We start from the raw sequence: 17,964 nt of genomic DNA on the forward strand, positions 1-17,964 counted from the left end.
TAGAAATACTGTAGTTTTTCATTGGGGCCCTAAACATTTTTGCACAAGACCACCAGACAGTGCCCAAATGAATGAATTCTCTGTTAGTCTGTAGTCTCTCTTTTTTTGGGAGAATTTGGTGTTAAAGAACTGAAGAGGAACCCAGCAAACAAAATTAACAATATAGCAATTGAATAAATTAGAAATAATCTACATGAGTAAATCCTCCCCCCCCCAGGACAATGCTGAAGTTGTCCTGAATGCAAAGCACCCTTTGTTTTTGGGCAGCCGCCTAAAGTGAGAATTTCTGGGGTCTGGGCAGTGTAATGAGGCTTTGCATTCGCACCCAGAACCACACAGCAAGACTTTTCAGCTAGAGACTGAATGGGAGTCTTCAGTAAGCTCTTCTGGGTGGGTTTGGTGTATACCAAATTTGGTGTATACCTTCTGATAACTTGCCATTATTAATGTAATAGGTTGCTAATAGATGGGCTCTGATTTTCTCTAAAAATCAATCTAAACGAAGCAGAGTGAATTGGCTCAAGAACTAAAGAAAGAACTCAAATTGATGGATCAGCCTGCTTCCATCCGGAGGTCTTTGCAAACCACCAGGGGAATTCAGGCCATTCTTTCAGAAATGATGCCTGAGGCCAGCAATCTCCAAAGGTTGGCTGTGATCTAGTCTTCCTGGTAAACCTCCAAACTGGGCCGCACCCTCACAGCTCACCTCCCACCTCAGCAACCTTACTGTTACAGCCCCTCCTGTCCTCACTCCACCCTCACTGTTTGCCACAGCTGTCTACCAGGACCAGCCAGGGTAGGAAGAGGGACAAGTCACCTTCAGAAAAGTAAAAGAAAAACAGTAAAAGAAAGAAGCATTTAGGAATGGGTTTCTTGGACCACATTACAAAAAGGAATAATGATTCTTTCTTAGTGTACTTATTGACATTCATTGAGCAGCATAAAGTTTATTTTAGTTGGAGTTTGTGATGTAGCATCTATATTTAATTTTGCAAGCTGCCAGGCAACTCATATATTTACAAACACAGTCCCGGAAACAATGTGTTTTCTGGTCACATCTGCATCTGTAACATCTCAGGAGCTCTGTTCTGTTTGGCACTGCTTGGGGCATTATCATCTTACATTCTGGTTGGTGCCAAGGCACAAATAGGGCAGAGCCTGGGCTAAAAGTTCAGAGACAGTAACAGTCCTGGCAGAAAGCCAAAAGCAAGAGAAACATTGAGGACTACAGGTCAGAATGGAGAGTGGCTTGTCAGCGCCACCTTGGTTCTGCAGCCTGCACAGTGATGAGCAATTTCTGTGTGATTGGCTCAGGTTTGTTTCAGCTTTGCAGACCTTAAACTATTCCATGTGTATACAGAGCCTCTGCTGGAAAATGAGCTGGAGCTTAGCAATGGAAGCTATCTGGCAGGGAGGAAGCAGGGACAGAGGTCAACTCCTCTCTGGAATATGGAACCAGCTGTCACAAAGGGTGTGGAGTGGATGACTAAGCCAGCTTCAGTAGCTGGTCCCAGAGAAGGTGACTGGGTGTGTCCACAAGCAGGGCCAAATAGCATGGTTCAGGCAATCTTGGCAGCAGGAAGTCCAACTTGCTAGCTAGATACTTGCAGAGGAACTCTAGGTGGCAGCGCAGCTCAGAATCAGGCAAAGAGCAGGCAACTCTTGGAGGTCTCCTTATGCCAGAAGTAGGGGACCTGATAGGACGAGAGATAGGATCCAGCAAAAGTATAAGCCCCTCATGGCTTAGATGGACATACTGAGATTGGACAGAAAGGAGGGGTTACAGGGACCATGGGAACAGTCTTAGTTGGGTTTCAGGGTGTGACGATGAGCACTGTAACTCAGGGGCACACAGGAAACTGGCAATTGTGGGTTGTTCAACAAATGCAGGCTGGGAGACTGTACTTGACCTTAAGGGCTTTGAAACAGCACAAGTGTAACATCTGTCTTCTCATGAGGCCCTACTGACCAGCCATCAGCAGGAGCCACAAGGCTTCCATTGAGCAGGAGGCCTAACTGTCTTTAGCCATGCTGGGGAAAGTTTTTAAGTGAATCTGCTTTTATACACTAAGATTTTAAGTTTTTCCTCAACACATGGCAGAAGGAACACACCTAAAGCAACCTAGAATAACCTCACTTCTCTGTAGCTCCTTTATGAAAGTCTCTGACTATTAGGTTTGTAGGTCATTCAGACTGTATTAAGAATTTCTTGGGAGATCATTACTGGCTTCTCTGCTTCTGAGTTTTCACCTCTGTGAAATGGGCATAGCTCTATTGGACGTGAGAAGATGCTGCTCAGCTTTAGATGGGGTCATATTCAGATAAACCCATCATGAGTTGGAAATATCATGCTGAAAATCTATTTAAGACACAACCCACCAAATATCACAGCTCAGCAACAGAGTACGATGTAGAATATTAGTTGCTTACCTTCGTCATCTCTTTGTCCAGCAGCAAGAGAGTAATTGTATTGTATATCACTATCCTGGGTGAAGCTCTAAATTCAAAATTCAGTTTAAATGGACTAGGAGTATAGCGTAGTGGTAGAATGCTTGCCTAGCATGTCAAAGGCCTTAGGTTAATTCTTAGCACTGAAAAAAAAAAAATCAAAGTTCAGTTTGTACTGAGTGTCTATAGTTTTACAGCATAGTAAAGTTAAAATTGCCATAAAGAAGGCATTTGTAGGAAAATGGATGTCCTTGAGACAATAATGTTAAGTGTAATAAATCAGACACTGAAGCTTAAGTATCACATGGTTTCTCATATAAGAGAAAATTATAAATAAAGAACAAAATGAACCATAGATATAGGAAATAGGGAAAGAGATTTTGTGCAAATGGGAAGGGGAAGGGAAGAGGATGAAAAAAGAATTGAGATGTGTGATGTGCATGTATCAACACCCCACGAGGAATGTGATCCTTATGTGTTGGGAGCAATGCTACATAATTCTAGGGAAAACTCATTTGAGTAGGCCTAGTTCTCCTGCCTACAGCCCAGCTAGGACATTCCAGACATAATTGAATTTTGGCCTCTGGTCACAACTGAGACCTCAGTGATCCCTGGATGCTGTAATGCTCCAGGACAAGACCACACCTGTGGGAGATGCCAGAGGGGAACCAAATCTTCATCTGCATAGTTCCTCATTGTTCTTAGATTTCCACCGCCCCCCCCCCCAGTCTTTTGTTACACCTTGTTTATCCCAATGTGAAGTACTGAACTCTGCATTTCACTTGTTACATCTGTTTTCCCATGTACTGATTAAAGATGCTGCAAGCTAGGGGGCTTCTTGTCTTTGCTGCCCAGAGCAGCACTGATCAGACCCAAAGCTCAGCTTCTTCTCAGTCTCATTTGTCTACCTTTCCTGTAATTCGCCGTGTGCTGCCGTGGCTCGCAGGAGACTAGGACTTACTACAGAGGTTCTGGTAACGTCCCCTTCCCCTGCTCCCTACACTTATGTACCACCAACATGTAGTAATAAAAAATAAAAATTGAAAACAATCATAAGTGGAACCATCTTTAAGTCAGGGATCATGCGCAACAACGTCAGCTTCATAGAGTTTTGTGAACATTAAATGAGTTAATGCCGGGAAAGTGTTTAGATCAATGTCTGGACCATAATAATAAATATCTATAACCAGAGGTGATTATAATGGTAGCTCTGCAACTCATGAATTTTATGTTTTGAAAAGTCTGATATACCACAGACATACATGAAACAGAGAGAAAGAACACACTTGAGACTTAGCACTAAGTTAGACTTAGTTAGAAGCCCAAATTCAGTCCTGGTCTTGTTCTAAACCAGTGGTTGGACCTTAACACATTGTACCCCTACGGCCGTGTTTTCCCATCTGTTGTTACAATGTGAAGGGGATTTATCAATGATTCTCAACTGACAGTTGTATAAAAATCTCTATAGAGTTTTAAAAATATTACAATATATTCCAACCCAAGATCCGTCATCTTCTGTCCTTCCCTATTTCCATTCCATTTCTGCCTCTCCCCACACCCACAGCCACATAAACACTCTTGGCTACTGAGAATCACTGGCCAGGTAATTTCCTGATAGAAAATAATCAGGGGCCAAAAGCTGTAGGAAGACAGAATAACCGTGTTATCAACATGGTGCCTAATTTTGAAAGGCTTCTTGGAGCAAAATAAGTTGGACAGACACGTTGGACCATTGTAGACACAGAGAGGACAGGCAGGAGTAAGGACAATGGCAAGGTACAGAGCCGGACATTTGAGTTAGCAGGTGACCACAGGATCAAGGGAAAGGGTCCTGGGTTGTACTCACTGCCACAGCCATTTACTGTGGAGGACCAGTGGGGTCTTCTGGTGAGACCTTCAGGGATGTTCAGACCTTCAGGAGGGCGTAGTGTTTAGTAGGCTTTACCTCACAGGCTTCAATTCTGTCACCTGTAAACAACATCAATAGCAAACAGAAAAACCTCCTGTTGTAAGGTTGTGTCGGTAGATTGTACCTCACTCTAACAACCTGTGTTGGGACAGCGGACACATTCATACAACATTCATCCCAAGCCAAGCACTTTTTAAAGGCTTTACAAACATTAACTCTTAATCCCCACAACTCTGTAAGGCAGCACAGAGTCCTTTCCTTAAAGTCTTTTCTCATAACTCGTTGGTTCTTGGGCCAGAGGGGCTGCGGGATTTCTTAAAGAAGGAGGATGATGGAAAGAGTTTTGAAGAAGTGGTTTGGATCTGCGTGGAGATGAGGTTTGGAAGGCTTGGAAATGTGTAACTTTTCTTTTTGAAGTTCTATTAGATCAACAACCAACAATGCCATCTTTCTTTTCTGGAGACCCCTTGGCCTCATTCGAGGCTTTGGGAGTCTCCCTGATCTGCTCACTCTGACCCTCATTTCATCGTTCTAGGCACTGCACCGCCTGTCTGTTAGCTTGTCTGGCCAAGACCAGGGCAAGGACACCTGGAAGACACATCAGCAACTGACAGATGACCCCATCCTTCACAAGTGAAGGGCTGGTTGTCACACGGAGAAACCTGTAAATGTGGGCCTCCCAAGGAATGGAACCTACAAGTTCTAGTGTCACTAGAGCTGTGTGTGTATATGTGTGTTGTGTGTGAGAATTTTTAAACTTACTGAAGGATTGTCAAGGCCTGTACTTTGTCTCTGCCCCATGATGGCAAGGGTCTTGTATGTCCTGTTCACCAGATTTGTTCCCACCACTGAAGACAGCCCTTGTCCATAGATGTTGCTTAATAGCTGATTGACTATTTGATGGATAGAGGTGAATGAAAATCAGGAAAGCTGAATTATTGGTCTCAGGGTGAAAATATCTGAGTTTCAATTCTGCGTACTCATGGAGTGGCCTCCAGAGAGCCCCTTTGCCTCTCTGAGCCTCCCCTCTAAAAGGTCTCAAATTAATGTAAGAACATTTAGTAAACAGTAATTATGACTAGTGTTTTTCTTTTCATAAATTATCATTAATATCATTGCCCTGATTCTATGCAGTGAGGCTATCCATATTCTCACCAATTTTACATCATTTTCTGAGTACCAGTGGGGTAATAAATGGATCAAATACAGCTTGCTGGTTCTGTGCCAGTCCTGGCAATAGAGCGGAAGGTCACATCATGGAACCTTGGGAGGACAGAGGCAATAGAAATGCCACACTTGTCCAGGTTCAAGTAAGGGAACGGTGGGAGCTGCTGGTGCTCAGTGCAACCAGGAGCATGTCATCAGAGGGAAAGCACCATGATCTGTGGACAGCGGCAGATCATTCCAGCAAAGGGCAGGATCTGATCATGGATCTGAGCTGGTGGCACCCTCACATCTACCCTTGACCTTAAGGGTGTCCCATCATTTATATCTATCTTCTCTTCCCAGGAGAAACAGGTTTTGCACGGAGATGACAAGAACAAATAACATTTCCACTATTTTTTAAAACACCGACACCCTGAGATTTATTCAAGAAAACATCTCCTCAATAGAGCTGGCCAATTAACCACTTAAATGGCTTGAAAACTTATTTAATGTCACTGCCTAATCACTTTATGAAATGTCATTGCTCTAGCAGGCAAAATTTTCTGCTTCATACCTCACTTCTCTTATCCTTCACTCTCTCTGAAACACAGAGTTGGCTTCCAAAGATGACTGAAATCCTAATGCCATATATCTATTATGTTTGCATAGAATTGTGGAATTTCAGCATTGGGCATGACCCTGGGGACCACCTTACCTCCTAAGTCATTTTACTGATAACTAAAGAGAGGGTGCCAGAGGGAAGTGCCTTGCCTAAGGACATTAGTTTATAGGTAACAAAGCACTGCTTTTCATATCTATAAGTCATGTAGCTGGTACAGGGAGGAGACCTAGACCTGGACATGCCACCCAAATATGTTTCCTTGTGCAGTTCACTTATCCAGCTTCGGTGGGTGCTTCCACCTGTTAAAAAGGGTAATATTATTATTATTACTTTTTTGGTACCGCGGATCGAACTCAGGTCCTTGCGCTTGCGCAACCGGCGGCGAAACCACTGAGCTAAATCCCACGCCCTAAAAAGAGTAATATTATTATCCATGCTCCATAAGTGGTAATTACTACCCATAAATTAGATGATTTATGCTGGTATTTATTAAAAATAAACATTAACAATTTTATTAGTTATATTCATACTCTCACACCTGTAGCTTAGCCATATACTTGACTCCTCTAGGAAATAACCCCTCCTCCTCAATAATTTTCAGTGAAGAAGCCTCTATTTCTTCTTCATTTGCCAAGACTTGGTTTACTAGTAGTTGATGCCCTAATCCCTAGTTGCTTTTGACACATCAAGCATAAGCAGAGATTGAGAACAATAGGAAGACACAAAAGAACCCCCTCCCAGAGTCCTCAGCTGAGTAATAACCTCAGGGCAGTGGAGACATGATTCTTATAAGCACTACCATTTTGAAGATTGCAATGCCTACTTCTCATATGACCTCTACCATCCTTGCTTTTCTCTATTGACAAAACTGTGACCCATTTAATTCATGGCTTAAAGAACAGATTTGAGCTAATGCAGTCAGCCGAGGAAAACCCACAGCTTGTTTTACTTATACCTTTGGTGCAAAGCCAATTTATTATTTGTCTAGGTGTAAAATTGCCTTAAGTATGAGGAAAGTAAATGAAACTATTTGGCATTCGCAGGTGAATTTATAATGCTTTTCATCAAGGAGAGAGCTGAGCCCATCCGTTAATAGATGAGCATGTAACATGGAGGTTTACTTTTGGACAAGAAGGGAAAGCGGAAGCGTGAGGCAGAAGGTGCTAATTGTTTTATCCTCCTGCATATTAGCAATACCACCAGAAGTTGTGAGGATTTAGACTGTTAAAATTTGCTTGACAGGTTGCTGTTACAAAATTTCTAGTGATATTATTGCGGAGAAAAAACAGGAAATGGCCAGAAGCTCTTCCTCCTCACAAGCCTGGTTTTACACAACTGTCAACACAGCAATTATTTTGTCTTCTTTTTTTTTAAGGTGAAGAAAAATGTTACAAGGATTTTTTTTAAAGAAAGTTTTGAAACCTGCTTAAAACTTCTTTCTTAAAAAGAATTTTTTTGGTTTTTTAGTCAAAATGTCTTTAGATCCTGAAGAAAAGCAATGAAGCGGAAAGTGTGCGATTCCAAGGCCAGGTTTTTGAGAGGAGCGGTGAGCACTGAATTCAGCATTCTTGCTACGCTCAGCAGACTTGGGGCAGCAATCAAAACCATTTGATTCTAAAGCTGATATTCCTCTACCCAGGCCGGTTCCAGCATATTGTGAGCTCTGAAAAAGCAAAATTACAAACAAAGCATGACAAGCAGCACACTTAATATAGCTCGCTTCTTTCCGAGAGCACACGGCTTTTTCACATGTGCGTTCTTACCTGTCCTTAGGAGCCCTCGCTTGGCTGGTGAGGCGGTGGCTGCCACCTCTCATGACAGCACCACGACAAGAGGTGAAGTGGCCAGTCAAGGTCATCCTGGCTCATAATGACCCCTTGATGAGACACACAGAGTTCATGCATCAAATATATTGGAGGACAGTGGTGTGAGGGATGGTCAAAACCAACACATGGCCTCTGACTTTGAAGGGTTTATTAACCAGGCAGGGAGAGCTTGGTGTGAGGGCCAGGAGGGGAGATGATTATTATCCCTCTGCTCGAGAAACTGCAGGCCCAGCTTCTTCTCACGTGGAGGATAACAGCTCGCCTTCAGGCAGCATGAAGAGCCCTTAGCACAACAGCCCTACACAGAATGTGAGAGGGCATACTGAGTTGTCTTTAACGTGTTTGGATTAATTTTCTATTGCTATGCAACAAATTATCACAAACTTAATAATACAAAACAATACTGTTTATGATCTCACAGTGTCTTGGGGTCAGGAGGAGCCTGGGTACAAGTGAGTTGGATCTCTTGTGCAGCGTCTCACCAGACTGAAATCAAGGAGCTGGCGAGGGAAGCAGCTCCCATCAGGTGCTGAGGGTTCTCTTCCCAGCTCACATGATTATTGGCTGCATTCCTTTCCTTGCAGTTGTGTGACTGTGGTACCGATTTTCCTGCTATTGTCTGCTGGGGATTGCTCCCAGCTCCTAGAAGCCACCTGCAATTCCTTGCCATATGGTCCCAAGAGGGAGTTCACAACATGGCTGTTTGCTTTCTCTCCCGGGTCACTTTGACACTTCACTCCTTCAGTGAAGGACATTGGTCCAAGTTATCCACATGCACATTTCACAGCCAGCACCATTATCTGATCTCAGTCTGCACTTTCAACACATTCTGTATCCATCAGATCTTAAAGTCACTGATTAATAACCTGATCGTGAAGTGTTAACTTCTCCCACTCAGCAGTCCTGCCCACACTCTAGGGGAGGGGATTGTACAGGGTGTGCATGGAAGGCCGTGGGGTCTTAGAATCCTGCCTTCCATGAATGCTTATTATAAAACACTTGGGGATGTTCCTTCTTTCTATGATTTTATTTTTTATATTTAATCTTTTAATCCACGTGGAACCAAGTTCCCAATATTATGTATAAAATATTCCATCTCTTCCCAATTAGTCTGTCATATTTCTTTTTTCATATACTGCTCTTATATATAAGGTCCAATTTGTGAGCCAGAACTACTTATTTTAATTATTGGAATTTTGTCATGTTCTAAGATTTGAGAGAGCAGGTGCTACCCCATTACTCTTCTTTCTGCCCCCTCTCAGCCAGTCCATTAAACAAAGGTCTGTCTTACTCTTGCTGTAGCTCCTCAAGCAGCACAGAGGTCTTTGGCAAAGTCTGCACATAGATCTTGTTTTATATTGTACTTCTGTGCTTTCCTCTGTCAACATCTCTAGGTCCTACTGAAATATAAACTTCTAATAATACTTCCTGTATAACAAACACTGTGAGAACAGAGGCATCTTCTAAGAACCACTCAGCATGCAGTAGGTGGTCAGTATCTACCAGCTGGAAGGGAGGAGTAACTGACTGTCCAGCCACTCGTGCTTCTGTGCCTGCACCCTTCCAAGCATGGACTCTAGAAAGCATTGTGGATAAAGACTGAGGCTTGAGTCCCTCAGATTCAGGCCAACTCCGAGGCTGGGCATTATAGGGTTCATATTTGGTTCTAGCCTCTGTGTAGCCCCTTCAAGGTTCTCATTGATCCCAAGAAAGTCTGGAGGTTCTGTGAACTGGAGCCATCCCAGAGGGCCCTGGGGAACTCTGAAAGGGGGCGTAAATCAGGTGCTTAGAACCACTTCGCAGGTCCCTATAGGAGTCTTCACATGCCAGGAAATTAACACCCTTAGCCTTGCCTCATCCCCCAGGATGCTCTGGGCTTTGGCAGCCTGAGAAAAGTCCTCAAGCCCCGAATTACATGTACTGGAAACTGGAGTCATTCTGGCACACACTGAAGTGATATTGGTGAGGGGACATGGACAAGACTCTGACATATGTGCTAGAAGTTAAAGACTGAAGAAATACTTACAATTCCAAGAAGCCCCATAGTATTGAATGATCCCTTGCATCTGCCTAGAGGCTGATAAAGTGACTATCCTTAGGCAAATTGCAGGCACTGGAAATCAGAGGCTGTGATGAGTCACAATTGTGAATTGTGAAGGGCAGAGGTCTTTCTGACATCTTCCCTCTGACTTGCCTTTCTGACATCTTCCCTCTGACTCATAGTGGGCAGAGTGTTCACTGGTTCATTCCTTCAGAAGGAGTGTTTGAAGGCATATGCTCTGCCCTCTTGGGAGCTAGGATAGAGGATGCAAGAGTGAGGCACAACGCCACCCTCATGGAGCTTTCAAGCTCCATGGTGAGGGGAGGGTCTGGAGGATATCCCCATATTCTCACATCTGCTCTGATGGTTGCATGATTTTCAATAAAAGTGTGGACCAATGTCCAACCCAGGAGAGATTTTAGACATTGTCTTGTCACTCTTTGTTATTTTCTCAAAGCCACTCTAAATGCAAAGAGAGAACCAATTTGCCCAAGTTCACCCAGCTTTATAGTAGCAATGGGGTTTGACTACTTTTCTGCTCTATACTTCTCCATATGAAAAATAGGGTTGTTACTTTCTTTGATGTAAGCTCCTAGAGACAGTACTTGGTTTGTGGGATTATGGAAACATATTGAAAATTTTTAAGAGTGTTGAGTGAATCGAGGTAGGAAAGCAATATAATATAAAGATCAAGACCTAGACCTTCTGAGTTCAAACTCTGATTTTACCACTTAATAGCTGAGGGAACTCAAGCAACTGTCTTAATCTTTCTAAGCCCCATCCTCTCATCTGTAAAATGACAATAGTATTTCCTTGTAGATTTTTTTTTTGTGTGAAGAACTCAATGCCCAGGACCACATTATGTGACCAGGATAAAAGATTTCCAATGGGCCCTGTTATGTGTGATGGTCACAGACAGGGTAAGACCAGGGTGCTTAGCTGACATCTCCTTTTGGATTTTTCCAGTTCCAGAGCCCTGGAGGAGCAGCACCGAGGTGGAGAGCGTGGCAAGAGAATGAAGAAACCAACTGCCTGGGGGAAGCATGAGGTGGCAGTGTGGCACTTGGCTTAGAGGGCTTCGGCTGGCAGCGGCCCCATGGGCAGCCCTGCTGGCACTGGGCCTGCCTGGTTGGGTGCTGGCTGTCTCAGCCACAGTGGCTGCTGAAGTGGTCCCTGAGCAGCATGCCTCCTCAGCCGGCCAGCCACCCCTGGACTGGCTGCTCACAGACCGGGGCCCCTTCCACCGCGCTCAGGAGTATGCTGACTTCATGGAGCGGTACCGCCAGGGGTTCACCACCAGGTACAGGATCTATAGGTGAGTAGGCTCTTCCCTGGCTGAGAAGACAGGGGCTTCCCTCAGAAGCCAGATCTGGGCAGGCCCTGCCTGTATCCCCTACCTCCCCCTCAGTGCAGAGGCAGGCAAGATGCCCTCGAACTGACCTAGAGGTGAAACTTGAGGAACGCCAGCCAAGGAAAAGAAGCCTGCCATGTTGGTTTTTTTTTAAAAAAAGAAAGACAAAAACACATACAAGCTGGAAAACCTGCTGATGCCTCCTGGGGAACTTAGCAAAAGGGTTTCTATTTATAGGTTGCGCTGCTTATAAATTGAGGACAAATCAGGAGGCATGGAGTCAGTGTGTGGCCCATGCTGCCGTAGGAGGTCAGAGTCAAATGCTGGGGCCGGATTTTAACTAATGGGTTAGAGACTTTTATGAATTGTAATTACTTAGATATTCAAATGAAGGAAGGGAAGCTCCAGCTCCTGCCTTGTAAGCCCGGGGAGCCCTACAGGGTCAGGGCCAGACCTCTCCTACTCTTGTCAATGCCACAAGCTCAGCTGGCCTTGTGCATGGAAGTGGGCTAAACCTTTCTGGCTCCTTAGGCCCATCTCCAGGAGCAGCAGAGCTTAAAGTCACACATGTGAGTCCTCCCTGGTCTATCTGGTATGGGCTAAACCAGGCTTATATTCCTGGCTGTTGGACCAGTACCCCCACAGTAGAAAGTTCCTCCAGATCCTCACCCTGGGTGACCCAGTAAGGCTCAGGGCTTCCCCAAGTGCACCCCTAATTTTGAACATTCCCTTGACCCTTCTGCCTACTTGCCCATTTGTCATCTACTCTTTTCTCTTTTTTTTTTTTTACCTCATCTGTATAAAAGTCATCCTTAGACAGTACTGGGAGCTTTACTATATTTTTTCTTTCTTCAAGGATATTTATTTTTTAAATTATAAATTAGTTTCTAATGCAGAAAAAATGGAGAAATATGAAAAGACACAAAAAGAAACAAAAACAAAATCACCCATTCTTTTTAGCATGGAGTGATCTCTATTGTTAACATTTTGGCATTGTCCTAAGAACATACTAATGTTTTTGGATCTCTTGTTAGACTTTGCATGACTTATGTAAATCACCTCATTTAATCCTTCCAACAGCACATTGTTGGAAGAATAGTTGTTCTCCTCTTTTTACAGCTGAGGAAATTGAAGGCCAGGGGAGTTATGCAACTTGCTCAAGAGCACACAACTAGTACTTGGCATTAGCTCCCAAGAAGTGAGACTTCAGAGTCTGAGTTCTTAAATAGAGACTATTTTCTTTTACTAGGAGTTTTTCTAATACCTGCAGTAACTGTGCAACCTGTTTAGGTTAGCACGGGGCCTCAGAAATAAGGTTTGGGAGTATTCAGCACTGGAAGATTCATGAATGATAAGAGAGAAGCTATTTATGGAGACCACTCATCTGGTTTACAATTCCCACACGTGGATGCAGACAGAGGGGAAGGCCACATGTGAGGGACTGGTACCTCATGGGGCCAAAGGCCTATCAAGATCAGGAAGAGCCTGCCTGTGTCTCTTGTCAAGGCCATTTCTCTTCCACTGTGCTTAGTTACTGTCAGGTCCTAGAAGCCAATGCAGTTCACACTCTCTGCTTCGGTGGCTCTAGTCCTTGTCATTCTCCAAAGACTACAGTGAAATTCATTTGGAATTACTGAGGAAGAGAGTGGCCAACCCAGGCAGGGAGCACTTGAGTTAACACCTATTCAGGTGAAAACTGATGAGTAGAAGAGGTATAGAGCAGAAGACTGACTCAGCTTTTAGTAAATATATAATTATGCACCACAAATTTTGTGTAAGGCACATTCAGGTTGAACCTTCTCTTATCAATGCATTTATTTTTCCACCTCTCAAAAAACAAAAATATCAGAAAATGCACTCTATAATGTGTTTAAGCAGAGAATCGTTCTAGTGTAATATAATAAGATTAAATTTACCTTGGACTAGTTGGTTTATCCAAAATCTCACAGAGCAATATTACCACCAAAATAATTTTTAAAAAGTATATTGGAACTGAAGTCAGGTTGGGTATCTAACACCACTACCTACTTCAAAGGGCTACAGAAAGCAAAGGGAATAAACCATCAGTTTCTTTCTCTCCTCTGTGGACATTTTCCCCTCACTTAGCCCAATGTCTGGGAAGCCTGGCAGCCAGTTCCTGCCTGGGCAGCAGCTCAGAACTGACCCATAGTGAGTGTCAGTAATCACTTCTGCACCATCAACTACTCTATCAGTTGGTAATGGTTTTCTGATCATTTAATGTGACAAGCTCTTACAATGTGCCACTCTGTTTCTCTGGGGTCAGTTATTACACATGAACCTGCACTTGAGGAAACAGTAACCAGTCATTCTGACAAGAATACAGTATTCTGATTTGTGACCCTTTGGTGGGGCGAGAAGGAAATGGTCACAGACCACTGCTCCAGAAGCATTCTGGGAGTTTTGTTTTCAGTGATTAAGCAAAATGGCGGCTTCGTTGATTCCTGTCTGTGTTTATATTATCCCATTGGGAATTCGCTCTAATCCTTTTTACTTCCATCTCAGGCAATTGCCTGTGGCAAATTCAGGACTTTGCCTTACATTGACTAAAGCAGGTTACAGAAAATGGGTAACATATACACTGAGTCATCCCCAAATTTTTCTCTTACTATCCAAAAGAACAGAGGGAGAAAAAGCTTACACAGAGTACCAGATGTGCTTTGTGGAGAAATTTTGGGTCTCCAACAGAATTAGTCTTAAATTTCATTCTTTAGGGAAGCTCTTGGTACATAGAAATCTGGTGGTATGCCCATATGCTTTCCATATCAAAAGGGGGATGGACTGCGATAGGAGAGAATAAGATTTTCCAATGAGGATGGGGCCAGAGTACTTGGTATAGAATCACCTGAAACTCTCTCACACAACAGAAGCAAGACTCTCCTTCTGTTCCTCTTGCTCAGGAAGGTTCTGATTTGAAACCTTAAATTCTACCAATTGTTATTTGGATATCAGAATGTAGGCTCACTTTGAAATGACTTGTCATTCTAGATTAGTTCCAGCCTCATTAACCATGGACCCTAGTGAGCGTCACTCACTCCATTACAGGTTTGTCTTCCTATAGGTGCTTAAGGAAGAAGACTGGAGCTCTAATGGTAAACTGGGTTCTAATCCTCGAGCTACTGAGTTTTGACTGTACAATGTTTGAGAGATTACTTAAATTCCTTGTTTTCCAATTTCCTTATTTGTAAAATGAGGACGATTAATATTGTCCACCTACTGGGCTGATGTGGAGGTTAACTAAGTTAATTTATGTGAGGTACTTAGAACAATACTGAATAAATATGGCCTATCATTACATCACCCTCAGTAAATATTAGCCTATGCAAAACTACAAATGAGATGGGAGCCATGAATATTATCTTTGTTATAATGTTTGCTGAATGCATAATGTTCAACAACCTGTATTAGAAGGTGGAAAATTGTTCTCTCACTTGCCTTTTTAAGGTATGTTAACACCTACCCTTCAATATAGCTCTTTTTTGGGGAGAGGATCTTAATTGGAGAATGACAAATCTTCTCTGGGGAATACTCCTACTGGCCATAATGGCTACCAGAGGGAGCAGGATATTTCCAGCACATGGAGAGTGGCCAAGGGCCAAGCTCTTGCTGCTAAAGTCAGGGATTGCTGAGCAGCAGTCTTTAGGTATGTCTTCCAGAGGCTGGACATGGCTGGTTTCCTGGTCCTGGGGATGAAATGCACAATCTCAGAGGAAGGGTGCAGTTAAGAGGAGATAATGTGATCTCTAGTTAAGCCTTCCTAAATAACAGGGTGGGCTCAGGCATCTTACTCCAAAGTGTTATATATAATTCCATTGATCAATTCCACTGCATGTCCTGTAACCCTGACTGACCAAGGTCTGAGCAATCAGCACACTTTTCAGACACCATCTCTTAATAGGTTAGTGGAAAGCGCTATAGAAGCAGAGATCCTACCTCCAGTTCCATTTGTGGTCCAAAAATGCCCCTTCTCTTGCTCCATTCCATAGCTCCTGCTGCACTCAACACTTTAGTGAGCAACCTCTTATGGCTGTCCTGTGAGGCAGATGGGGGCTCTTAGGGTCTAAGGCAGTGAAACAGAGTTATTCAAGGTCAGAGAGGTAGCCAGTTCCAGCCAGAAATAGTACTCAGGGCTCCTGACTTGAAGTCTCCTGCTCATTACTCAAGACCATGCCACTTCCCTTTGACTGGTAAGTGCATCTTCATCATAACACGCAACCTAATCAGGCACCTAAATTGAGCTGATGCAAATGTAAATATGGTTTCTCAAAACACTCTTGCAGTAATGTTCCATTCTGCCTTTGCTACAAATCAAAGTAATGAGCAGTCTGTTTTTTTTATTTCTTTTTGTATTAAGGTTTCAATAGAGAGATAATCATGGGATTGGAAAAAATCCAAGCCACTATGATGAAACACTTAAAACTTGGAAAGAATAAATTAAAGTTAAGAGAGAAAATTAAAAATCATACAGAACATTGAATATAACGTGGTAGTTGGGAGGACCACAAGCTAGGTATAATTCCAAAATATCGACCCTGGTCATTATTGCCTCCATTTCTACCTGCCTCTTTTAGGACATTTGTTTTGGGAAAACAAAATAAGAAATCAAATAGGTATCTTCACTGAAAAAAGGGAACAACATATTCTGGGTAAAGTTTGCAAATATCTAGAACCAAAGTAGAACAAAGCTGAAAGCCAAGAGCATATAGGGTAAGAAGGGATGGAATCAGTTGATGTGGTGAATGATTGAAGTTAAGACAAAAGAACTTTGCATCAGGCACCACAGCAATAGCCCTAAGAAAAAGTGATCTGCTTGGAAGTCTGGAGGGTGAAAACCAAGATTTGGTGACAACACAGAAGTGAGGGGAGTGACAGATGAAAGGAACCTAGCATGTGATGGCTTCTGTTGACTGTGTGGTTGGTCAGCAGCATCCGCAGGGGCTAAGAGCGTCTTAGAAATGCAGAACCTACAGAATCAGAATCTGCATTTGAAAAACATCCTTGATGCACAGAGAGGCACCAAAGCTTGAGGAGCACTGCATTTGATCACACTAGGTGGAGATGGAGAGGGGTGCAGAGATAGCCAGGATGGAGAAGTCATTATGGGAAGGCAGCTTCCTGCACAGTGCATTTGCAGTAGTGAGTATACAATGTATAGGAGATCTTAGAAATGAAAGAGGATAGTAGTCAAGGGAGGTTAAATTTAGGAGTTATTAGTACCAGGGCGCATGAACTGATAAGAATAGTTAACAGCAGCAGGAGAAAAGTTTAAGAGCAGAAAAGGCTGCAGGGCCTAGAAGCAGCCTGTGGGTGCCTCCAGGGAGGTGTGGAGGTGAGGAAGCAGAGAGTAGCTGTGGAAGCAATCACAGGAGCTGATTTATCATCCAGACCACGTCTCCCTGACTAACAAATACTGATTTGGATAAACAGCGAACCCTGGGAGAGGCACCATCTCCAATTAAGAGATCACAATCCACATAAATAAAAGGCAACCAAAACCAACCTGGGTCTGCCTAGGTAAATCCCAGTGATTTCTTTGGCATTCATTATAGCCTCTGGGCTAGAGGCAGGCTGTGTTATCACGCAGCTACAGGGCTCCACCAGGGAAGCCAAGGTTCTCAGGTGGCTGGGTCGGGCATTAGCTCTTCTGAAGAAAGGACTAGGGCTTGAGAACACTGGTTAATCTCCAGACTTCTCACTGGGTTTGCATTTTGGCTATAAGGGAATTAAGGAATAATATGCTGATTTGTATTGTAGTTCAAATTAAGGCAAAATTTGAGGCAGTGTGGCAATGAAAAGGGTGGAGTTCACAGGCACTCTTTCTCAGAGGGACAGAACAAAGTGGTCAGAAGTTTTGACTAAGAGCCCAGCCCTCTGACATAGAAATATAATAATTGAGATTGTAGGCCCAGTCTAAGGCACCTTAGCCCTTCACTCAGGAATTACATTACAGTAGAGCATGGTGGAATATGTCTGTAATCTCAGCATGCACGAGGCCAAGGCAAGAGAATCTCAAATTTAAGGCCAGCCTGAGCTATGCAGCAAAACGCTGTCACCAAAAAAAAAAAAAAAAAAAGGTACTGAGAATTTAGCTCAGTGTCAAGGCCCTGGGTTCAATTCCTAGTACTGAAATAAAAAGTACTTCATTCCAGAAGTGTTTGGAGGATGAGTCCCAGCCTATCCACATCCATGTGCAGAATCCTGTCTCTATTTCTGCTATGGAAACACACCAAGCATTTCAGACCTAGGTGAGGTTATGTGAGACCTGTATCCCTGTTATGTGAGATGCACAAAGACTTGAATGAAAAAGTGTTCTGCTTCCTTGGCACCAAAAAGGGAGAAAGAGCACAGAAACAAAACAACTAAGTTCAAGAGTACAATTACAGATGTCTTCACTCATGCATTCATGCATCACATAATTTTGAGGGACAATTCTCCTCATTATTTCACTAGATTCTGGAAATAAACTGTGAGCAAGGCAGACACAGTTCTTGATCTGATGGGACTTATAGATAAGTTCATTTGGAGAAAGTGCTAGATGACTCTGCACAGAAAACTCTGGAAGCTGAGATTAGAAGTAGTGTACAGGAAAAACCTGAGGAAGGC

The 17,964-nt window shown here is 43.3% G+C and overlaps 1 protein-coding gene across 2 annotated transcripts in view; it reads left to right on the forward strand.

The window, feature by feature from the left end:
* The window catches only part of Brinp2 (BMP/retinoic acid inducible neural specific 2), a 95,073-nt gene that overhangs the window by 39,188 nt on the left and 37,921 nt on the right, over positions 1-17,964 (forward strand). The window contains exons 1-2 of one of the 2 annotated variants that reach the window (XM_021265383.2): positions 10,190-10,307; positions 10,959-11,307. In XM_021265383.2, coding sequence (XP_021121042.2) covers positions 11,036-11,307 — 272 coding nt within the window. In that variant the 5' untranslated portion in view covers positions 10,190-10,307; positions 10,959-11,035. Of the gene's footprint in view, positions 1-10,189; positions 10,308-10,958; positions 11,308-17,964 lie in introns of those variants that run through there. The other variant, XM_004853386.3, reaches the window with a different exon arrangement.

This window comes from Heterocephalus glaber, unplaced genomic scaffold (assembly GCF_053883595.1).
Source record: "Heterocephalus glaber isolate CG9 unplaced genomic scaffold, H.glaber_assembly_v1.0 deba00001600, whole genome shotgun sequence".
NCBI lineage: Eukaryota > Metazoa > Chordata > Mammalia > Rodentia > Bathyergidae > Heterocephalus > Heterocephalus glaber.